The 25,043-nt window shown below is 40.8% G+C and overlaps 1 protein-coding gene across 2 annotated transcripts in view; it reads left to right on the top strand.

The window, feature by feature from the left end:
* Positions 1-25,043, top strand: part of Sntb2 (syntrophin beta 2) — an 82,385-nt gene that overhangs the window by 22,047 nt on the left and 35,295 nt on the right. For both annotated transcript variants that reach the window (XR_007212284.1, XM_048355238.1), the window contains exon 2: positions 23,270-23,483. Coding sequence is in view for 1 of the 2 variants with exons in the window: in XM_048355238.1 (XP_048211195.1) it covers positions 23,270-23,483 (214 nt within the window). In the remaining variant the exon portion in view is untranslated. The remainder of the gene's footprint in view (positions 1-23,269; positions 23,484-25,043) is intronic.

The raw sequence follows: 25,043 nt of genomic DNA, 5'->3' as shown, positions 1-25,043 counted from the left end.
CTCATTCACATGTGTTTCTTCTTCAGTGATGTCTGCTTTCAAAATCTGAAATGAAATCTCTACCCCACTCCACCTTCTGATACTATTCTCTAGTGCTACTCTCAGTTAGACTTTCAAGGCCTCTGAGGGCTTGGTTTTAAAGTAGAATATTCAGGAAAACCATAGAAAAATAGTATCCTGGCCTTAGTTACCACCTAAAACAATAAAGCATTCCATGTGCATATGTTTTAGGTATGTTTTTGGATTTTGATTGATCTTACACAGTGTTATCATTATAATGGCATTAATATCAAAAAGCTAGAAGGACTATTTAACACTAAAAGTCAGAGATAATGCACTGAATCAAACATCTGCAGTCTTATAATTTGTAAAACTTTAAAACATAGTGCATTACTTAAAGCATTGGGCTAACCTCTTTGTGAGTTGATGTGTTGTTGGACATTAAGGAGGAACATCATGAACTAAAAGGACTAGGGTGGTATGGACTTAAAATGCTTTAATGCTATTTAGCAAGATATTAATTTTATCCATAGGAAGAAATTTGGAATTCTTTATAAAGGAATGCATTTTAAAGCTGGGGGTAGAGAACTGTTGCTAAATCTCTGGTATTAACCAGGTTTAGAGACAGAGTGCAGCTGAAAGGAATGTTAATCCTGTCACAGTATACTTATTGTCAACAACAAACTTCAGAGACATAAGCAAACAGAAAAAGAAAAAGCATCTGAGCAATTATGCTTGGATTGTAAAAAAAAAAAAAACTTGAACAATTATTTTAGACATATTTGGAAACTAATGTTTTCTTTTTTTTTTTTTTTTTTTTTTGCTAGTCCTGGGCCTTGAACTCAGGGCCTGAGCACTGTCCCTGGCTTCTTTTTGCTCAAGGCTAGCACTGTGCCACTTGAGCCACAGCGCCACTTCTGGCCATTTTCTGTATATGTGGTGCTGGGGAATCGAACCCAGGGCTTCATGTATACGAGGCAAACACTTGCAACTAGGCCATATCCCCAGCCTGAAACTAATGATCTTGAGTAGGGTTAAAACATCTGTGAGCAGTCTTTTTTTTTTTTATGGTCTTGGGGCTTGAACCCTGGGCCTGGACATTATCCCTGAGCTTCTTTTGCTCAAGGCTAACACTCTACCACTTGAGCTACAGTACCACTTCTATCTTTTCCTGAGTAATTTATCGGGGATAAGAGGTTCACAAAGGCCTCATATCTAAAATATATGCAGAACTAAAAAAATTAGGGCTGGGAATATGGCCTAGTGGCAAGTGTGCTTGCCTTGTATACATGAAGCCCTGGGTTTGATTCCCCAGAACCACATATATAGAAAATGTCCAGAAGTGGCGCTGTAGCTCAAGTGGCAGAATGCTAGCCTTGAGCACAAAGAAGCCAGGGACAGTGCTCAGGCCCTGAGTCCAAGGTCCAGGACTGGCAAAAAAAAACAAAAAAAAAAACCTAAAAAAATTAAATTCCTCCAAAACAAATCCTCAAAGAACCAACAGCCCCCTCAACAAGTGGGCTAAAGACCTAAAGAGACTTCTCTGAAGAGGAAATGAGAATGTCCAAGAGATACATGAACAAGTGCTCTACATCACTGGCCATAAAAGAAATGCAAATCAAAACAATATTGAGATGCCACCTCACCCCAGTAAGAATGTTCATTATCAAGAAAACTAACGGGGCTGGGGATATGGCCTAGTGGCAAGAGTGCTTGCCTCATATACATGAGGCCCTAGGTTCGATTCCCCAGCACCACATATACAGAAAATGGCCAGAAGTGGCGCTGTGGCTCAAGTGGCAGAGTGCTAGCCTTGAGCAAGAAGAAGCCTGGGACAGTGCTCAGGCCCTGAGTCCAAGCCTGAGGACTGGCCAAAAAAAAAAAAAAAAGAAAACTAACAATAATAACAAATGGTGGAGGGGATGTGGCCAAAAGGGAACCCTACTACATTGTTGGTGGGAATGTAAACTTGTTCAGCCACTCTGGAAAGCAGTATGGAGATTCCTCAGAAGGCTAAACATAGAGCTCCCCTATGACCCAGCAGCCCCACTCTTGGGCATCTACCCAAAAGACCACAAACACACTAAAGCCACCAGCACAACAATGTACATTGCAGCACAATTTGTCATTGCTAAAATATGGAACCAATCCAGATGCCCCTCAGTAGATGAGTGGATCAGGAAAAGGTGGTACATATACACAATGGAATTTTATGCCTCTATCAGAAAGAATGACATTGCCCCATTTGTAAGGAAATGGAAGGACTTAGAAAAAATTATACTAAGTGAAGTGAGCCAGACCCAAAGAAACATGGACTCTATGGTTTCCCTCATAGGGAATAATTTGTACAGATTTAGGCTAGTCACAGCAGAGGATCACAAGAGCTATGCCCTTATGAATACATAAGATGATGCTAAGTGAAATGAACTCCATGTTATGGAAATGAGTGTTATATCACTGTTGTAATTATTTTCAACATGCCATGTGAAACTGTAGCTTTTTTAGTTGATGATCCTCTTGTAGCCCCTTCCCATGGTTGTCCCTGCGCTATCACTGTATCTCATCTGAGTACCCTGGATACTGTATATACTGGTATTAGAACCAGGGAAGGGAAAGGGAATCTCAAAATTGAGAGACAAAGGATAAAAAGACAAATGACTCCAAAAGCAAAACCAGTTGGTGTAAACCAACTGAACAACTTATGGGGGAAGAAGGAAAGGGGAAGGGGGGGGGGTGTTGAGGTCAGCTGTGCCTTTAAGAGGCCGCAGCTGGCCTTGGCCTGTCTCCTCCCCTCCTCTTCCGCCTTTAACAGGAAGAGAAGCCCCTGCTCCTGGGGCGAGCACTTATGCAATGGCGGGGTACCCCAGAAACCCAATCCTTGGGGGGCTGGGCCTCCGCCCACAAGGGAGGTCCCCTGACATCACTTGATGGATAGATCGTGTGGCCAATCTGTTGTCCCTCCCTTGTGCCTGCCTTTGGGGTATATCTATGGCTTCTCATTTGAATAAAATTAGAATCGTCCTGGGGAATTGTCCCAGAGATGGTATCCGAGACCTCACGTGCTCGTGTCTTCCTTGGGCTGGCGAGTATGGGGGTCTCGCACCCACACGCAAACCGAGGCTAATCCGGGTCCCCACTCCCAGGGGGTGGGGAACGTGAGAGAGTGAGTAAGGATCCCACACAAAAGAGATGGATAAGCCCAGGACCCCTCCCCACGTGGATGGGGAGGGATAGTGCGAAGCCCGGCAATTTAAAGCCCAAGGGGGGGGTGAGGGAGTAGGTAACAAATTGTACAAGAAATGTACCCACTGCCTTACATATGAAACTGTAACCCCTCTGTACATCACTTTGACAATAAAAAAGTAATTATTCAGAAAAAAAAGAGGTTCACAAATTTTCCTGCCTGAGCTAGCTTCCAACTGCTCCCTGCAGATCTCAGCATCCTGAGTAGCTAGAATTACAGGCATAGCCACCAGCACCCTATGAGCCGTCCTTTTAATTATTCATATAAGCTTGATTAGTTTTGCAGATCATTTTTGTAAAATATTTCATTTTAGATTTCTCTTGGCCTCTGATTTTGGATAGAGAGTAGATTGCCATAATCTGTGTGTTCGTTCAGAGAAAGAAAGATGAATTATAATATTTGCTTGAGCAAAATGTAAGAAGTAAAGCAGAACAACAAAAAATTCTGAAGACTTTTTGTCATTGTTATTATTAAGTAATTGTTCAAAGAAGTTTCAGTTTCTTAAGTCAGATTTGAGTACAATGCATCGTGATCTATGTCTTCCCTTCCATTGTTCTCCTCTCCTATTTTTCCCCCTCCCATCTGTACCCCCAAGTTAAATTATTTTTTGAAATACCCATTATTGTCAACTCTTTCCTCATTCTTTCCACTGGTGAGAATGGTAGAGTTACTAATCCTGTGGCATTCTGCCTCTTACATGTGTTTATTTGCCCACTGCTGTACTTGCCTTTTCCAAGGTAACTGTCCCAACAATTCCTCCTCATTGATAGGAGTAAAGCTGTGCAGCTGTCATGGGCCAGTGTAGGCACAGACTGGGAGGTCCATTTAAGGAAAGAGCTAGGAAATCAATGGCCCATTATAGTCCAGGGGAAGAAAAATAAATCCAGAAACCGTAGGTCACCAAAGTAAGATGATCAGAACAGGCCAAGGTTGTCTAGTTTCTAAGGCAAGAAAATGCACTGGAGCAAGGTAGAAGCAACCCAATCTCTGCCAGTGACTGTGTTAAGTTGTAGAAATAGCATTGGCTTTGAGCCAGACAGACCTATGGGTTCTTTGTGAAGTAAGGAAAATAATACAATCTTCAGTTTCTTACTTATCTAAGTGAGCACAAAGGTTACATAAATATTTCATATAAAATTCTTAGCATAAAATAAGTATTCAAAAGTGTTAATTCCATTCCCTTTCTATACTTCATACCTGGGTGGAAAAATCACTTCAGAATGTCAGTCTGCAGGTCTGGAGAAACTGGTGCTAGCTCGCATAGGAGCAGTTCCATACAGCAACACAGCTGATAGGGTCCTGACTCATCTCTCTGGTGAAAACCTGGTATTTAGGTTAGCTCATCTGCTCCCAGTGATTCCAGCTATTGGATGATGTTTAACTATACTTGTCCTTCCCAGTTCCACTGCTGCCTCTGATTAGCAAGCAGATTTAACCATGGCTAGGCAAGCTTCTTTACAATCATTTATTGTTTAAGGCACATCTCTGTCCCTATTCTCTTCTCTTTTGCAGGCAGGCAGGCTTTCTCATTTTTATTCTTTCAAACTTCTGTGTCAAGACTTACAGAGAATGCAGGAGCCACTTATAATATCCTGTTGGTTAGGTGGCATCTTTGTTGTTGTTGTTTTTGCCAGTTTGGGGGCTTGAACTCAGGGCCTGGGCACTGTCTCTGAGCTTCTTTTGCTCAAGGCTAGCACTCTACCACTTGAGCCACAGCACCACTTCTGGCTTTTTCTGTGTATGTGGTTCTGAGGAATTGAACCCAGGGCTTCATGTATATGAGGCAAGCACTCTACCACTAGACCATATTCCCAGCCTTTTTTTTTTTTTTAAACAAACACATCCCTACCAAAAGGTTTACCATGGAAATTGGTATGATGGTTACTATTCAAACTAAGTACAGGTCATGAATTTTATGCACTGGTGGAATTTCTAAAAGTAGTATTAATCTTTAGATGTTTGTTTCCTCTTTCTCATTTAAAACTTTCTATATCCCTTGCCTTCTCCTTTAGAATTGTAGTAGGAGTCCACTATTGGTTGAGAGTCTCTCCTTAATCCTGTCTTATAAGCAAGAGTCTGGTGAGGACTCGCCTTTGCTTCAAGTATGGAAGTTGCTCAGCTGCAGCCGCTTCAGTAGTCACTAGGAAAAACAGATATCATCTACCATGTTCACCAGATCTTTCCATATAGGAAAGTTGATAACTTGTCCAGAGAAAATCATGTTAGGATAGTAGTTTCTCCTCTTTTTTTTTTTTTTTGGCCAGTCCTGGGCCTTGGACTCCGGGCCCGAGCACCGTCCCTGGCTTCTTCCCGCTCAAGGCTAGCACTCTGCCACTTGAGCCACAGCGCCGCTTCTGGCCGTTTTCTGTATATGTGGTGCTGGTGAATCGAACCTAGGGCCTCGTGTATCCGGGGCAGGCACTCTTGCCGCTAGGCTATATCCCCAGCCCCTAGGATAGTAGTTTCTAAGTCAGACTTTGCCATAGTCCTTTCCGTGGAACACCTCAGGCCTTTCTTAGCATGGATTTAATATTCTTTCAGAGTCACAAATTCTTCTTAGGGACAAAGATGATTCATTCATTGAGCTCTGTGAAAAGAAAGGATCTCACAACCTAAATGAATAGCTATGGATTTAAGATTGGGGAAACCTAAAACATTATAGAACATTTGGTCTTAAATTGAAGGAAGGTATTTTCAGATGACCTGCCAACATACAGAAATTTGCAACCTTGGCCCCTTTTGTAATCCATCCCAATTAAGTGGTCTGTGGCCTAGGCAAGTATTTTTCCACTCTCTAGTTTACCACAGCTTTCTTGGCATCATATTACCTTTCTATTTAATTCAAATTGCTAGTTTGACTGTTGGGATGAATACATTGTGGAAGTAAAAAAAAAAGGAAATTATTTATTCCAAGAAATTCAGTGACGCTGCTGCTGTGTATTTCACATGAGGCTGTATTATTTGTTTTACATGGATTTTTAGATTAAGGTCAGGGCCAAATTTGAGATACCTCAATGGGTAGTTTAAGAATGCAGAGAGAACACTCGTACTAGATTACATATTCCTGCTAGAGGGCAGGAACCTTTTAGCACATTTTATGTCAGTGTCTCTGAACAAGATTATGATATGTCAGATGCCTGAGTGCCTTGTCCTTTCTTTAACTAAATTTTCTTAAAATACACATTTCAGCCTGGAACTGGTGGCTCGCACTTGTAATCCTTGCACTCCGAGGCCGAGAGTTGAGAGACTATTGGGTATAGATGTATAATTCATATGTTTGTGCTATAGCGGTAGTGCTTTTTCTTTTCCTAGAATAATCTCTAAGAGGAGGAGTTAACTTGCATGAAGATAAATATAATCTCAGGATAATCATTCTTACTAACTATAGGAAGCTAACCATAAATTGGCTGTCATTTTCAAGGGCAAACTTCTACACATTCATAGTTTTTACAGAACCAGGTATAATGGTGCCTGAGTTCAAGACCAGCCTGAGCACATAGTAAATTTGAGGTCAGCCTGGGCGACATAGCAAGACCCTGTCTTTCTCTCTCTCTTTACACCCCCCCCACACACACCAAAAGCTAGCTTATTTTTGTTGTTGTTGTTGGTTGTGTTTTATTGATAGTGGGGCTTGAACACAGGGTCTGGGCACTGTCCCTGAGCTCTTTTTGTGTAAGGCTAGTGCTCTACCACTTTGAACCACAGTGTCACTTCTGGTTTTCTCTGGTTAATTCTCACAGACTTTCCTGCTGGGCTGGCTTCAGTCTTCAGATCTCAGCTTCCTGAGTTGTAAGAATTACAGGCATGAGCCATCTGTGCCAGCCTGGAGTAAAATAAGTTGTAATCATCTTTAAGGAGATATTTGTAAATACGAAACAACTTGGCATTGAGAATTTATCTTTATCTTCCTTTATCTTTTTTTTTTTTTTTGCCAATCCTGGGACTTGAAGTCAGGGCCTGGGCACTGTCTTTGAGCTTCTTTTGCTCAAGGCTAGCACTCTACTCCTTGAGCCACAGTGCCACTTCTGGGCTTTTCTGTTTATGTGGTACTGATGAACCGAACCCAGGGCTTCATCCATGCTAAGCAAGCCCTCTACCACTAAGCTACATTCCCAGCCCTACCTTTATCATGTGTGTGTGTGTATATATGTATATATGCATATATAATAACCATATATATAATATGTAGCTATTTATAATATGTACCTATATAAAAATAATAATATAAATAATATCTAAGTATATAATCATGGGGCTTGGAATGTGGCTTAATGGTAGGGTGCTTGTCTTGCATGGATGAAGCCCTGGGTTTGATTCCTCAGTACTATATAAGCAGAAAAAGCTGGAAGTAGCACTGTAGCTCAAGTGGTAGAGTGTTAGCCTTGAGCAAAAGAAGCTCAGGGACAGTGTCCAGGCCCTGACTTCAAACCCCAGGACTGGTAAACAAACACAAAAACAGGACACTAAACATATAATTATATGTAATAAGTAGAATGAAAGATGAATAGTTGATTAATTTTTTTATGTAATATGAGGCAGAAACTACTATTTCTTAGTTTTTACTTTCCTGTTTGTTGTAGCTATCAGATACTGACATGTATTTACAAACAACGTATACTTTTACAAGTTATTTGAGAGGTTGTTTGGTTTTGTTTTGAAATAGAAATATCTTGCTATAGTCCAAGTTGTTGTTCTCCCCATGCTTTAATCTCTCAAGTACCTGAAACTTTGGGGTTGGTTTTGCTGTTGTCTTTTGGCCAGGACTAAGGTGTGAACTTGGGGTCTCATACTTGCTCAGCTTCCTTAGTTGGCTTTCTACTAATTAGCTTTTTTTTTTTTTTTTTTTTTTTTTTACTGGTTATTTTGGAGATGGAGTCTCAAGAGTTTTCTGCCCAGCTGGCTTTGAACCTGGGTCACCTGGGTTTTTTTTTTTTTAAACTATATATGTATATTTTTTGTCTTTTCTTCTATGGTACTGGGAATTGAACCCAGGATGTTGCACTTGCTAGGCAAGCGCTTTGCCACTGAGCTACATCCCAGCTCTGACCCTGGGACATCTGGCTCTCTGCCTTCTGAGTAGCTACAATTATAGATGGGAACCACTGCTACACAGTTTAAAAAATTTTGTTTTCATTTATCATTCTTCTCTATGAATTTTTTTGAGACAGTCTCTATGTAGCCCAGGTTGGCTTTGACTTCTCAGTTCTCCTGCTTCAGCCTTCCAAATGCTGGGATTTGAGTAGTACCACCACACAGGGGTAACTCATATTTTGAAAATATTGGTTATATGTGCCAAGCACAGGATTTGTTGGCAGAGATGGCTAAAACACCCACAATGGCATGTGCAGAGCATCCAAATGCTTCATTTGAATTTTCTAATCACCATAACAGTTTGCTATCTAATCTGTGCTCTGAAAATTGGAGAAATTGAGCATTTGAAAATTAGATAACTTGATAAAGGTCACTGAGTTAATCAGAAATGGGCCCTATCAGATCCTAGAGTTCCTTAGTCATGGATTATGTAAGAATGTAGAAGGAAAGAACATGAACACATGTCTTTCCTCTTCTTTTTTTTTTTTTTTTCCTCTTCTTCTTGAACACAGTTAATTCTGCCAATTTGGTCAGAATATCCCTAATGACAATAAAGGCCTGACTGTTACTAAATAGCAGTTCCTTTGTACAATTAAAAAAAAAAAGATATGGAAACTTGGATGGCATTCTTACTCCCCAGTGGTGACTATGACTGGCTGTTCAGGATGGAGTGGTTGCTGACCCTGGAACACAGCTATTGTGCTGGGTTAATAATGTGTTTCCGTCTATAGTTTATCACTTGAGGTGCTGGTCTAAAACAAACCATCCGGTTTATCCAGCATATCCACTTAGCAGAAAAAAAACCTACAGACAAGGATTTCCTTGTACTCCAACTGCTAGACTATTTTTTAGAAAACCATTTCATTAAGTAATTATATACATATTCTTCAGTTATTTAAATTGATTTGCTGTTACATTTAGTTATTTATAACAAGTTATTTATAACTCTGTAGCATTTATTTTGTTTTCCCTTACGATTACTTTCTTTGTTGGCCTATTTGAGGAGAATATGTCCTTTCTTCCTTCTCAACAAGCTTGAGGACAAAATTTGCTTATCAAGCATTTTAAACATTCCACATGCTTTGTAAATAGAAGATCTTTGTTGTTGAGGAGTGAACAGGGCTAGGAAGGTAGCTTAGTGGTAGAGTGCTTGCGTAGTGTACATGAAGGCCCTGGGTTTGATTCCTCACTACCACATAAACAGAAAAGACTGGAAGTAGCACTGTGGCTCAAGAGGTAGAGTGCTAGCCTTGAGCAAAACAAAGCCAAGGACAGTGTTCAGGCACTGAGTTCAAGCCCCAGGACTGACAAAAAAAAGAAAAACTGTTGTAGCCAGGTGGTGGCGGCTCACACCTATAATTCTAGCTATTCAGGAGGCTTAGCTCTGAGGATTTCAGTTTGAAGCCAGCCCAGGCAGAGAAAGTCAGTGAGATTCTTATCTCCAATTAACCACCTAAAAACTGGAAATGGAACTATAGCAAAGTGGTAAAGCTACTAACCTTTAACAAAAAAGCTCAGGTGCAGTGCCAAGGCCCTGAGTTCAAGTCTTGTGACCAACAAAAAAACCTACTCAAAACCAAAAAGAATGTAACCTAATATTTTCAAAATAAGGTTTACCCTTTCTCTTTTTCTGGAGGGGTAGTATTAGGGCCTGACCTCATGTTCTCATACTTGCTAGGCAACTACTCTGCCCCTTGATTCATGCCTTCAGCCCTTTTGTGTTTTTTTTTTTTTTTTTTTCTTTTTGGTCTGTCATAAGGTTTGAACTCAGTGCCTGGGCTTTGCCCGTGTTCTTTTGCTCAAGGCTAGCACTGTATCACTTGAGCCACAGCACCACTTCCAGTTTTCTGGTGGTTAATTGGAGATATGAATCTCTGAGATTTTCCTGTCTGGGCTGGCTTCGAACCAGGATAGTCAGATCTCAGCCTCCTGAGTAGCTAGATTATGGGCATGAACCACTGGTACCTACCTGGCTTGTTTTGTTTTATGCTGTTACTGGTGCCTCAATTCAGGGCCTGAGCACTGTCACTTAGCTTTTTTTTTGCTCAAGGCTCATGGCTCTACCACTTGAGCCATACCTCTACTTCCAGTTTTCTGCTGGTCGATTAAAGTGTCTCACAGATTTTACAGCCCAAACTGGCTTTGAACCTAGATTCTCAGATCTCACTCAGCCTTTTGAGATTGTAGGATTATAAGCATCAGCTACCTGTGCCCAATTTACAGCCAGCTTATTTGTTGTCATTTTGAAAAATCCTTACAGCAGAGAAATTACTGAAATGTTGTTATTGTTATGTTTGTTTGTATTTCATTTGGTAGCAGAGTCTCCCTATGAAGCCTAGGTTGGCCTTGAATGGGCTGGGTTTTGTTTTGTTTTGTTGTTGTTGTTTTTAATTTTGCTAGAGATCCCGTCCAGAACTGTGTGCAGACTAGATGATTGATCTAGAACTGAGCCACATATCCTTAGCCTTCAGATTTTTGTTTTGTTTTGCTAGAGCTGGAGCCTGAACTTGCAGTTGTGTGCTCTACTCTAGCTGTCTGAGATGGCTCAGATCTCAGGCTTATGAGTAGTATACTGCCAGGTATAGGCTTGAGCTACATGAACTCAGCTGCTCTCAGTTTTAGATATGTACTATTATACTTGCTCCTGAAATTACTTCTCTGGTGGGTTTTGTGGTGGGGCTTGAACTTGGAGCTTTTTTTTTTTTAATTGTTATTATAAAGGTGATAATACAGAGGGGTTATAAGTCAGGTAAAGAAGTTACTCCTTCCTTGCTCTCTCACAGTTTTTTCCTCCCATCATCACCCACAAGTTATATAGTTCATTTTCAACATAGTATCCAGTGAGTAACATTTCCCTGAGCTTTTCTACTCAAGGCTAGTATTCTACAACTTTGAGCCACAGCTCCATGTCTAGTTTTCTGATGGTTGATTGGAAATCAGAGTCTCACCAATTTTTCCTGCCCAGGCTGCCTCTGAACTGTGATCCTCAGATCTCAGCCTCCTGGCTCAAGTTGCTAGGATTATAGGCATGAGCCACCAGCACCCAGCTGATGAATTTTTTTTTTAATTATTATTTGATGGACTATATTTAAAAGCTAAGTTTAGAACTAGAAATGTAATTCAAGTGGTAGAATGCTTCTCTAGCAAGCTTGAAGCCCTGATTTCAATTTCTAATACCCCCCTAGACTATTATAATTTATTATAAAACATATGCTTATATTATTTAAAAACTTAAACATTATGTTAATGTTTAATTTCTAAAGTAGAAGTCCCTGCAATTTTACTCACAAAAATATAACCACTATTAACAAAAATGGCATATTTTCTTGAACTCTTTATGAATATATTGACGTGTAAAATAAACTTTTAAATAGTTAAAACTGATTTTTCTTTTATCCTTCCCAGTAACTCTGATACCCCCAGTTTTATAGTATATGAGTCATTTATTTTATGAGGTTTTAGAAATATGATAGAGTTCATATTTTTCAAAACACTAGCTATACTTTAAAATTTTAGTAGAAGCAATATAAGTTATTCCTAGCCAAATGTTTGTACATACTGTCTTATTGCTTCTGATTTAATGAAAATGAAATAAGAGTCTTGAAGCTAAGTATAGTATATATACCTATAATCCCAGCACTTGGGAAGCTGACGGAGGAAGGAGGAGGATCTGGAGTTCAAGGCCAACCTTTGCTACATAGTCAAGTTCTGTCTCAAAGAAACACAAGGCAAAACAAAACTTTTCTACTGGGGTTGTGGACAGCTTATCTGCTTTATATATTTTGAAGAAAGCAGAAAGATATGAGACATTGGAACCTTGTTTCACATGAAGCACTACTTCTTTTCAGAAAAAATACAAATAATAGGACTGACTGTAAAAACAGATCTGCCATAGAAAATAAATGTCTTAATACTAAAAGAAAAGAAAAATATTTAACTTGATTGTTCAGGTACACTAACTTTTTAAATTAATTTTATAAAGGATTTTAGACAAACACTTATTTTATGACAGTTTCCACAGACAAATTTGCTGGTAGCTATTTTTCTTACAAAAATATTTTAAAGGACTGGAAATGTGGTTTAGTGGTAGAGTGTTTGCCTGGCATGCATGGAACCCTGGGTTTGATTCCTAAGTACCACATAAACAGAAAAAACTGGAAGTGGCACTGTAGATTAAGTGGTAGACTGTTAGCCTTGAGCAAAAGAAGCTCAGGGACAGTGCCCAGGCCCTGAGTTCAAGCCCCAGGACTGGCACACATAAACAAAACAAATTTAAAGTGCCATGGGGCTGGGAATATGGCCTAGTGGCAAGAGTGCTTGCCTCGTATACATGAAGCCCTGGGTTCGATTCCTCAGCACCACATATATAGAAAATGGCCAGAAGTGGCATTGTGGCTCAAGTGGCAGAGTGCTAGCCTTGAGCAAAAAGAAGCCAGGGAGCCAGGGACAGTGCTCAGGTCCTGAGTCCAAGCCCAGGACTGGCAAAAAAAAAAAAAAAAAAAAAAAGTGCCTGGTGCCTGTGGCTCAACGGCCTGTAATTCTAACTACTCAGGAGGCAGAGATCTGAAGATCATCACAGTTGGAAGTCAGCCCAGGCAGGAAAGTCCCTGAGGCTCTTCAATTAATCACCAAAAAGCCAGAAATGGAGCTATGGCTCCAGTGGTAGAGTATTAGCCTTGAGTAAAAAAGCTCAGGGACAGCCCAGGCACTGAGTTCAAGTCGAAAAGTGAAAACCCAAGATGTTCAAAACATTTTTTTCTAAAAAAAATTGAACAGTTTGCACATGCTATTGCACTTTGATGAAACAGCCAAAGAAAAATACAAGTTAGCCAGGCGCTACAGGTGGTGCACACCTGTAACCAATGCTAGTTACTCAGGAGGCAGAGATCTGAGAATCTTGGGTTTGAAGCCTGCCTGGACAGGAGAGTCTGTGAGACTTTTTTTTTTGCTAGCCCTGGGGTTTGAGCTCAGGGCCTGGGCACTGTCCCTGTCTTCTTTTTGTTCAAGGCAAAAAAAAGGCTCTACTGCTTGAGCCACAGCACCACTTCTGGCTTTTTTCCCCCTCCCCCCTGTATATGTGGTGCTGAGAAATTGAACCCAGGGCTTCATGCTTACGAGGCAAGCAGTCTACCACTAGGCCATATTCCCAGCCCCTGTGAGACTCTTATCTCCAATTAATCATGAAAAAGCTGGAAGTGGTGCTGTAGCTCAAGTGATAGAGTGCTAGTTAGCCTTCAGCAAAAGGAGCTTAGGGATCCCAATTCATTTCAGAAATGTTTATAAATATCCTATAACTGCTTGGCCATATGAAATTAATAGTTAAAGAAGTCCCAAGGAGAAATTATACAGTTCCAAATTATTTCAGTCTAGCTTATTTTTCTGTTTGTGTAAAAATACAAAACTGTGAAAGCAAATACTCTTGTATAATAGATATATCCATGTTTAAATTCAGTTGAGACCAAAGCGACTTCTTGCTTTGCCAGTTTGCTTAAGTTCATTATAGAAGGCCATAATTTTTAAATTCTGAAATTCTGATTACTGGGGACAAATTTCAGAGCTAAGTTACTTGTGATTTATTTGGACTTATTCCACTGGTGGCTCAGAGGTTTGGAAGAAAACCTAAATTCTCCTTGTCAGCCCAGTAGCAATTTGAGATCTACAGAAAGGATATTTTTCCTACTTTTATTGATTTGGACAGAACTTGATTGAAATGAAGAATGAAGGATGGATAAAAACTGAATTGAAAATCCCAGAACTTGCATAAGTCACAGTTACTTATTTAAAACCACAAGATGTTGAAATCACATCTTAGAAACACACATGCAGCTTCTGAGAACATGCCTGGCTTCTTTGTATTTTCTCTCCCAGATGCCTGGCAAGAAGAAAGGAATAGTGTTCACAGCTAAATGATAAGGCCGTATTTGGAAGTGAGGTAGGATTCTGGAAATGGTAGTCCAGTAAGAGATTCAAATTGTGTGAGGTGTGGTGACTGTCCTATCACTTCTTACTATTGTGTCACAAATCACAACTCTTAGCTCTTCAGGCAAAAAAAAAGTAGAGACTTGGAAGTAACATTTTGAATTTGTTGAGACAGGAGATTGGATGGCAGATGTATACAATTTTACCTTCTAAATAGCAAAACTATTTTATGCAAGGTTATTGGCAAGTGGTGGACATGTTGGGGGAATATAAAATGATGTAGTTCTTTTGGGAAGTGCCTTGGCAATATTTAATCATGAGTCTTAAATACTCCTTAACTGAGTAATTTCTCTCCTCAAAAAGATGTTCATATGTGGAGTGCTGGTGGCTCACTCCTGTAATCCCAGCTTCTTAAGAGGCTGAGATCTGAGGATCATGATGCAAAGCTAGCTGGGGCAGGAAAGTCTATGGGACTCTTACCTCCAGTTAACCACCAGAAAACCAGAAGTGGCTCAAGTGGTAGAGCACTAGCCTTGAGCAAAACAGAGCTTAGGGACAGCACCCAGACCCTGAGTTCAAGCCCCATACCAAAAAAAAAAAAAAAAAAAAAAGCTCATTGCAGCAGTATTTAAATTGAATAATCAATAATTAGGAAACCTGTAAGTAGATTTTTATAAACTCACATTGGAATTTTTTTTTTTTGGCCCCAGAACCAGGGTTTGTATTTAGGGTCTTTGCTCATTTGACTTATTGGCTCACTAGGCTATCACACTACTACTTGAACCACATCTCCTTCCCTCTTTTTGCTTGTAATTTTGGAAGTAAAGTCTTGAGGACTTTTCCGCCTGTACTGGCCTCAAACCTCCTGAGTACCTAGGCATGAGCCATCAGTATCCTGCTAGAATGTTGTTGTTTTTTTGTTGTTTTTTGGTCAGTCCTGGGGCTTGGACCCAGGGCTTGAGCACTGTGCTTGGCTTCTTTATGCTCAAGGCTAGCACTCTGCCACTTGAGCCACAGCGTCACTTCTGGCCATTTTCTGCACATGTGGTATTGGGGAATTGAACCTAGGACCTCATGTATACGAGGCAAGCACTCTTGCCACTAGGCCATATCCCCAGCCCGGAATGTTGTATTTTTCAGTGATTCTTAGAAAGGATTTCCATAACACGGCAAAAATGTTCTTTTTTTTTTTTTTTTTTTTTTTTTTAAGGACTGCAATCTCTGAAAGAAAATACTGCAAAACTAAGAAGTTTTGCATTTATCTCTTTTCCTCAGAATGTTCGGTTTTAATGTGGGGGAATAGATGTGCATGTTAATAGCTGTATTCACACAGTGGCTGGAAGCAAGAAGAACAGAATGGGGGCTGGGAGTATGACCTAGTGGTAAAGTGCTTACCTCATACTCATGAAGCCCTAGGCTTGATTCCTCAGCACCACATATATAGAAAAAGCCGGAAGTGTCGCTGTGGCTCAAGTGGCAGAGTGCTAGCCTTGAGCAAAAAGAAGTCAGGGACAGTGCTCAGGCTCTGAGTCCAAGGCCCAGGACTGGCAAAAAAAAAAAAAAAGAAGCAGAATGAGCCAGATGCCAGTGGCTCATGCCTATTGTCCTAGCTACTCAGGACTCTGAGATCTGAGGATTGTGGTTCAAATTCAACCCAGGCAGGAAAGTCCATGACACTCTTACCTCCAGTAAATTTCTAAAAAGAGAGGTGTTGGTGGCTCACGCCTAGCTATTCAGGAGGCTGATATCTGAGGATAGTGTTCAAAGCCAACCTGAGCAGGAAAGTCAGGAGACTCTTAATCTCCAATTAACCACAAGAAAACCAGAAGTGGTTCTGTGGCTCAAGTGGTAGAGCACTAGCCTTGAGCAGAAGAGCTCAAGGACAGTGCCCAGGTCTAGAGTTCAAGCCCCATGACTGACAAGAAAAAGGCGGGGGTGGTGGGTTGGGGTGGGGGTGGGGGGTGGGGGAGAGAAGCCAGAAGTAGTGCTGGTGTGGTCTAGCACCTGATTACACATGTGACTAGGGAGCAGCTTACAGAGTCTTTTTTTTTTTTTCCTCCAGTCCTGGGCCTTGGGAATCAGGGCCTGGACACTGTCCCTGGCTTCCTTTCGCTCAAGGCTAGCACTCTACCACTTGAGCCACAGCGCCACTCCTGGCTTTTTCTGTTTATGTGGTGCTGAGGAATTGAACCCAGGGCTTCATGCATGCAAGGCAAGCACTCTACCACTAAGCCATGTTCCCAGCCTCACAAAATCTTTAGAGAAGTAATTCTCATATCTTGCATGAGCATAGTAAACCACCTAGGCAACCTGTAATTGTACTTTATACCACACTTATCATACCACTACCCAGGTTAGGTCCTTGGCAGCCACAAAGATGCTAATGCTAATCTTAATAACCAAAACAGAACAGATTGATGGGATTAAGGATAATGAAGATTAATTCACATTTGGATGTGTTGAAAGAATCAGGACAGCACTCAGTTGAAGGAATTGGGGCCAACAAGAGATAATGGCTCTAGATATCTAAATAGATCTAACTGAGATTTTTCGTGTAGGAGAGAGAGGATAAAGTAAGAAAAAAGTGCTAAAATCAGAGCCTTGGTGAAACATATATGTCATAGAGATAAGAGGAGATTGTTCCAGTATGGCAGAGAGAAGGCATCAAGTCAAGGTTAGTTAGGTCAAGGCAGAGCTTTTCTGTTTGGGGTAAACATGCTATTGTTTTGTGCATGTATTTCTATGGACACATTTCTTTTGAGTCTCTGGAATGTCTCTGTCCCCTCCCCTTCTCTCCTTTCCCCTCCCCTAGCAAGTATGCTTACCTACTTGATGACTGTTCTGAAGTCTTCCATTTGCCTCCTAGTTCCATTCCTGTTCCTCTACTGCTTTCCACCCCATAAGGCTACCTTACAGGCTTCAGCAGGCTTCCTTGGCCCTTGGGGTTTGGTGGGTTGGACCAATAAAGAACCCAACAGGATTACTGGAGGGAAGAGGAAAATGAAGTTGATGGATTTATCTCCTTGGCTCCTAATCCACGTCAGTTTGGTTAAATGTCTCTGCTCCTCTGAGTCGGACTCTACAAGGCTTTCATTTCCTGAGTCTGGTAGTATTTTCCTCCTCATGAACTTTCAAGCCTGGGTGTGGAAGCAACCCCTTTGTTCATGTTCAGAGGTAACACACTTTTCCCCTTAAGGTTTCCCTGCTCTTTGCCCCAACCTTTATAGATTGGCCCTTTATTAAGTCCTGTACCATCTGTTCTCTAGTGGGACCTTATCTGAGACAGTGATCTGATCCAGTTTCATGGCTTTAAATATCAACCCTATGCCAGTGCACCCAAATTGCTGTCTCTAGCCCAGACCCATTTCCTGGACTACAGAGTCATGTGTCTAGCTGCCTGCCAGACTTGATTGTCTAATGTGTGTCTCAAGTTTCCAATCTTTCTTTCTAAACCTGTCAGAGGCAACTCTACCCTTCCTATTGCAAGGACAAAAATCTTAAGATCATCCTTAACTCTTCCCTTTTTGCTACCCGCATTATCCAGTCTGTCAGGACATATAAGTAGTTCTACTGGCAATAAAGTCTTAGAGTCTGACCATTCTTAGCACCTCTCTCTACTCCAACTACCCTGGTGCAGTTGCCATTATCTCCCCTCTGAAACCTGCCAACTGGTCTTCCTGCATCTGTCCTCACCCTTCCACTCTTTTCAAAGCAGTCACTCCTCTGATGAGCACCTGCCAATGGTTTCTCATTTCAGAGTAGAAGCCAAACCCCTACAGTGACCTTACAATCTAATTCCACTTTATTACCTTCTATCCTGTCCTCTTTGTTTACTGTACTCCTGTCACACTGGCTTTCCTTACTGCTTTAACATTGTGTCTTGCTGGTGGGAATAATTCTGCAAATATCCACATGACCAACTCCACTACCTCCTTCAAGTTTGCTCAAAAGTCTTACTGATTATATTCTTATGCTGACCATGCAGACTGATTTAATTGCAAAATTCCCAATCCCTCTTCCATTGCTGTAGTTTTCTTCTATAACTTAACATCTAATATACCATATACTTTTTTTAAATTTTTGTAATTATCATACAGTAAGTGGACTTTTTTCTCCTTAGGGTATACAGTTCTATACATTTTAACACATGTGTAAATTCTTGGAACCAATATCTTAAGTGGATGTGGGACAGTTCCAACACTTCAAAAAAACTGTCACACTATCTCTTTATAATCATACGTCCTACATATACCTGATCTGTTTTTTTATTTCTAGAAATGAGACTGGCTTTTCTCAGCCTGATACATTTGAAGTCCAGACACAATGCTGAGTGTATCAGTAGTTCTTTCCTTTATTATTCAGAATAGAATTCTGTAGCTGACTGCATTCACCCAGTTAGCCATTGAAAAAAATTAGGTTGTTTCTAGTTTTGTAACATGAATAAAGCTGCTTAAAGACATTGATGGTTTTGTTTTGGTTTTTGTTTATTGTTTGTTTTTTTTTTTCTATGCTAGTCCTGGGGCTTGAAATCTCAGGGTCTGGACACTGTCTCTGACCTTCTTTGTGCTCAGGCTGGCACTCTACTATTTGAGCCATAGCTCCACTTCCAGCTTTTTCCAGTAGTTTATTGGAGATAAGAGTTTCACAGATGTTCCTGCCCTCCTGCCTGGGCTGATTTTGAACCACAATCCTGATATCTCAGAGTAGCTAGGATTACAGGCATGAGCCACCAGTACCCGAGTAACACTTTAGGTTTTCCCTTTCAGTTCTCTAGCATATTATTTACTTATAATTGTAGAGTTGAGCTCTTTTGGTTTTTTTTGTTGTTGTTGTTCCATGTGTTTTATTCACCGGTGTATTATTATGAATGCCTAAAACAGTTCCCTGTACCTGGAAAGAGCTCAGTAAATTAGCAAATGTGCTGTGTAACTTTAAAATGAAGAGGTAGAGGCCAGATGTGATAGTGTTCAGCTGGAATCCCAGGGGCTTGAGAGTCACAGATTGGGAGGATCTGCCCTGGAAAAGGCAACACTCCACCTCAGTAAACCAGTTTTGAAAAAGCATTCCTGTAAACACATTTACATAGGAAGCATAGATAGGAAGATGGGATCTGAGGCCTTTCCTGGGCAAAAAACATGAGATTCAATCTGAAAAATAATCTAAAGCAAAAAGGCTAGATAGAGGTTTGGCTCAAGTGGTATAGCACTTACCCGACTTACTTGGCAAGCGCAGATCCTGGGGTCAACACCATCAGTACTGTCAATAATAATAAAATGAAGAAGTAGGCTGGGTAGGGTGGTACATGTCTGTAATCCCAGCGCTTGGGAAGCTAAAGCAGCCAGGATTGCAAGCTCAAGTTCAGGTGGAGTTACTTTGCAAGACTTTGTCTTAAAAACCCTAACAAAAAATGAAATCAGAGAAACAATATTTACAAGGTTCACATCAAGTCTTAGACTGCAGTCTATTCAAATTCCAACAGACCAGGAGACTTAAGCTAAAAGTCACCTACAAATTAAGGATGTAAAAGACTTTTTACCATAGACAAAACAGTTCCCACTGTTTTTGGTGGCCATCTGTCAGATTCCTGGTTTGGGGGAGGAGTTTGTGATGACTCTCTTGGGAGAATACTTTAGCAGTGATATCAGCATAATGCATTCCTGTGCAGAATGCAAAACCACATTTTCCACCCTTAGATAACCTAGAAACAAACTTGCTTGTGAACACAGGCAGAATAATAGCACCTCACATTTTGTCACTCAATTTCACTAAAACTCATTAAAAAGTACACTAGAAGGACTAAAAAGGTATTAAGAAATGAAGTGGGGCTGGGAATATGGCCTAGTGGCAAGAGTGCTTGCCTCCAACACATGAAGCTCTCGGTTCGATTCCCCAGCACCACATATATGGAAAACGGCCAGAAGGGGCGCTGTGGCTCAGGTGGTAGAGTGCTAGCCTTGAGCGGGAAGAAGCCAGGGACAATGCTCAGGCCCTGAGTCCAAGGCCCAGGACTGGCCAAAAAAAATAAAAATTAAAAAAAAAAAAAAAAGAAACGAAGAAAGCAATGCTTTTATGAGGGTGGTTTTTACAAGATAAAATGATGAGTTCACCCAAATATGTGTATTTACAGCCATGGGCTCTATGCACACTAAATAGCTTTTAGTGCTTTTAAAAGTTATAGAAGTGTGCAGCGGTGGTGCTCACTAGACACTGTTGAAACTTTACAACTTGTGGGTGGGGATGGGAAGGAAAACTGGTGTTTAATTATTTTGAAGATAATCTTTAACCTTGTGGGGGTGGGAATGAAAGCGTCCTGAGCTATATTGTGCGTTCTGAGTTGGACCAAAAGCCACTTGGGTTGTAATAGTATTGATCATCCAGGCAGGTGTTCTGGTTAAGGCCCCGTGGCAACTCTGGAGGTTGTAGCACAAGGGTAAAGCCTAAAGGCCAAAGAATACTGTTAACTTCCTACCATTCCCAAATCTCATGTAATTAGAAACAGATGTCAATGTACAATATTTTAGCCATTTAGCTAATTAGACAGCAATATGGGTTGCATTACCAGGAACTCAGGTGCAGCTTGCTGCTCTTTTAATAAGGTGATCCTCAAGGGAGGGAGGGAGGGAGGGAGGGAGGGAGGGTGGGAGGGTGTGTGTGTGTGTGTGTGTGTGTGTGTGTGTGTGTGTGTGTGTGTTAGTAGCATCAGATCAAAGATGCTTCTTCTAAGTAGATCATTAGAATTCTTTTCAGATCACTATAATTTCAAGAGTACTTACTTAAGATGTCTTTATTTTCCCCACTTGGTATATATAATTGGTATAGTTCTTCAAATGTTCAAAAAGTGGGTCTCTGCCATTGGCAGTGACTAAAAGCCCTAAGAATTTCTGCCAAGTTCTTGTTATCTAATCCTCTTGAAAGCACAGAGCTGCACTGTGTATTGAGAGCCACTCAAGGGATGTGCGTACCGCACCCCCACTCATTCTTCTAGCGTGAAAAAAATCTCCTTGGTGACCTGAGGCAACTAGCTTTTACTTTCTCCACCCAGAATCACACATAACTGTACAGAAAGCACATACACATAAACAAGTAATACACTTATTTAAATGCTAGCATTAGCATCATGTTTTCTAGTATTGTGCTTAATTCTGGCAGATCTTGTTTAATAATGTATAAGAAAATAGCTTCATCTCTTCTACTGATTAGTGTTAAAAAATTGGGATGGAGGGCTGGGAATATGGCCTAGTGGCAGGAGTGCTTGCCTCATATACATGAAGCCCTGGGTTCGATTCCCGAGCACCACATATATAGAAAACGGCCAGAAGTGGCACTGTGGCTCAAGTGGCAGAGTGCTAGCCTTGAGCAAAAAGAAGCCAGGGACAGTGCTCAGGCCCTGAGTCTAAGGCCCAGGACTGGCCAAAAAAAAAAAAAAAAAATTGGGATGGGTTTGGTGACTTACATTTGAATCTTAGCTATTTAGGGGCAAAGTTCAAGAAGATACTAGTTGGAGACCAATCTGTACAAAATATTGATGAGAAACACCCCTACCCCCCATCTCAACCAATAAGCTGAGTGTGGTAGTGTACATCTGTCATCCAACTGTGCCAAAAGTGTAAATAGAAAGATTCCATTTTAAGTTTTCTAATTCCTATGTTACTCTAGTGGCCTATCACATTGGAATTTGAAAGGGAGGTAAAATAGAGACAGCCCATGTTGATGTTAAGAAAGAGAATAATGACTGGCTCATCTACATTCAGCTATTTAAAATTCTTTTAATGTTATTTACGATTTTAATAATCTTCGGTTTATTTATTTTTATCCTTTTAAAAAATTTTTTGGCCAGTCCTGGGGCTTTAACTCAGGGCCTGAGCACTGTCCCTGGGTTCATTTTTGCTCAAAGCTAGCACTCTACCACTTGAGCCACAACACCATTTCTGGCTTTTTCTATATATGTGGTGCTGAGAAATCAAACCCAGGGCTTCATGTATACGAGGCAAACACTCTACCACTAGGCCATAGTCCCAGCCCCTTTATTTTTATTTATGTATTTTTATTTACTTATTTAATGCTGGTTGTGGGGCTTAAACTCAGGGCCTGAGTGCTGTCCCTGAGCTTCTTTGTGTTCAAGGCTAGTGCTCTACCATTTGAGCCACAGCACCACTTCTGGATTTTTCTGAGTAGTTTATTGGAGTTAAGAGTCTCACAGACTTTCCTGCCTGGGCTGGCTTCAAAACATGACGCTCAGATCTCCTGAGCAGCTAGGATTGCAGGTGTGAGTTACTAGCACTCAGCCAATTTATTTTTTTTAAAACAAGAACACCCTGCCTCAACATAATTTGCCAGTCATCACTAAGGTAAAAGAAGTATTTTATGAGTCCTAAAATTGAACATAGAAGGGGAAAGTTTTCTGTCTACTGCAATCTTTATTTTAATTTGAGGTTCTCTTGATGTCAGTAGAATATTTTGAAACAGCAAGACTGTTAAGCCTACTTTGTGCTTATGTTGATTGTACTTTATTTTTTGGGTATGTTTTTCAGAATGTAATGATGCTTACATAGTGCCCCCTCTACCAGACTGAGCATTTCTTCAGAGCAGGATCCATGCCCCATTTGCCCTTTTAACATCAGTGGCTAGCTTAATACCTGGCACCTGGTAGATAGTGACTGAAGGTTAAGTGAGTTCTGAGCCAAATTGAACTGGGAATACTTAGAATGAATAAGAGCAAGAAAGAAATAATACAACTTTCAGATGTTTGAAATTTTCTCGTGTGAAGAGAAATGAAGTTTGTTTTATATGGTTTCAGTGGACAGTAAACCAACAAGTGGGCGCCTTAAGCTTTTTCTAAATGCTAAGAATAATCTAAAGCTATATGGTATTGTCTCACTGAAATCTGTCTCGAGATTCATGACTCTTGGACTTTGTTTTACTTTGTGGTAAATGCTACTTATATGTGACTATTATAGTTTTCATTTTTCATGAGAAACTAAAGTAGTAACCTTCTTCTCTGATTTTTGTTCATAGTCAAATTCATCCGAGAAGTAACCCCATACATCAAGAAGCCATCTCTAGTGTCAGACCTTCCATGGGAGGGTGTGGCTCCACAGTCACCAAGCTTTAGTGGCAGCGAGGACTCTGGTTCTCCGAAACACCAGAACAGCACCAAGGACAGAAAAGTCATCCCTCTTCGAATGTGCTTTGCTGCTAGAAACCTAAGCATGCCAGATCTGGAAAACAGGTGAGCTGTACCTAACAAGAACATCATACTCGGCTTCATAAACTGAAGGACTTGCACAGTATCACACAACTGCCTGTTAACTCAGTTATGCAGAAGAAAGATTAATTTTACAAGTGCCACGTTACATTATTTTGTGTGTGTATGTGTGTGTGTGTAGGTGTGTAGGTGTGCAACATACTGTAAATTGGTGGTACCCCTGGGGAGTAAAATGGGAGTAGAGGATAGTGCTGGTAAGGGCAAGCTCTGCCATCTGACAGTTCTAATTCGGAATCCCTTCTAGGCCACCTTCTCAAAGATAGGCTGTGAGCTACGAGGAGGCCGAGATCTTAGGATCGTGGCTTGAAGCTAGCCTTGTCAGACAGTACCAAGAAACTCTTATCTCCAATTAACTAGCAAAGAGCCAGGCTTGGAGGCATGGCTCAAGGGGTAGAGTGTCAGCCATAAGCAAAAAAGCTGAGTAAGAGTAAGAAGCCCTGAGTTCGAGCCCCCAGTACCAGCACCAGGCGGGGAAAAGCCCACCAGATATTCTTCCAGTCTTCCAAAATGATTTTTCCATTTTATGTTGTTAACAACAATGTCTAAAAGTTTCCTTTGGGGCTGGGAGTATGGCCTAGTGGCAAGAGTGCTTGCCCCGTATGCATGAAGCCCTGAGTTCAATTCCCCAATACCACATATATAGAAAATGGCCAGAAGTGGTGCTGTGGCTCAAGTGGCAGAGTGCTAGCCTTGAGCAAAAAGAAGCCAGGGACAGTGCTCAGGCCCTGAGTCCAAGCCCCAGGCCTGGCAAAAAAAAAAAAAAAAAAAAGTTTCCTTTGCTTCACATTCTTACTAACATTGTTGGTATCAGTTTTGTTTTTGTTTTTTTTTTTGCCAGTCCTGGGCCTTGGACTCAGGGCCTGAGCATGAGTCAAGCACTCTTGCCACTAGGCCCTATTCCCAGCCCGGGTATCAGTCTTTTTCATGGTAACCATTCTGGTGGGTGTAGCAGAATATCCTTGTGGCTCATCCTCTACTTATGTAAGGCACTATTGTTACTATTACTCCTACTACTACTTTAGTACTGGATTTTATTCCATTATGTAGAGCTGGAAGAAACAAACAAAGTGCTGTCAGAATGAGTAAGTAATGGGAAGGAAAATGTTCACTTCCTTCCCCCCAATCAAGTTTCACAGCCTCACTAGATACTAGATACTTCTGATAATTGTTAAGTGTTTCTTTGTGGAACTAGAAAACTAAACAAATAATGATGAAGTGCAGGGAGAGGACATGAGCCCATTCCTTATCAAACAATATGTGGGCAATGTAAATTAGCGAGAACAAGGTGTTTTTGGAGGCTACTTTTGGAAAATGTTAAGTCTGTGTCCTTTGCGCTAATTCACAGTGTCTTAGTTGTCTTCACACTGGCTGTTCTCCATGTAAGAAGCTTGGCTTTATGGCACATAAAATCACATGATTGTTATTAAATCAAACTTAAGTTATATGTAAGGCTTTTATCAAGCAGAAAAAATAATGTAGGCTGGACTTACAGAATCCTGTGCTTCTATATACCTAAACATTGAT

This window comes from Perognathus longimembris, chromosome 10, assembly GCF_023159225.1.
Source record: "Perognathus longimembris pacificus isolate PPM17 chromosome 10, ASM2315922v1, whole genome shotgun sequence".
NCBI lineage: Eukaryota > Metazoa > Chordata > Mammalia > Rodentia > Heteromyidae > Perognathus > Perognathus longimembris.
The sequence above is the reverse complement of the archived record's forward strand: the minus strand, read 5'-3'. Positions and strand labels throughout refer to the sequence as shown.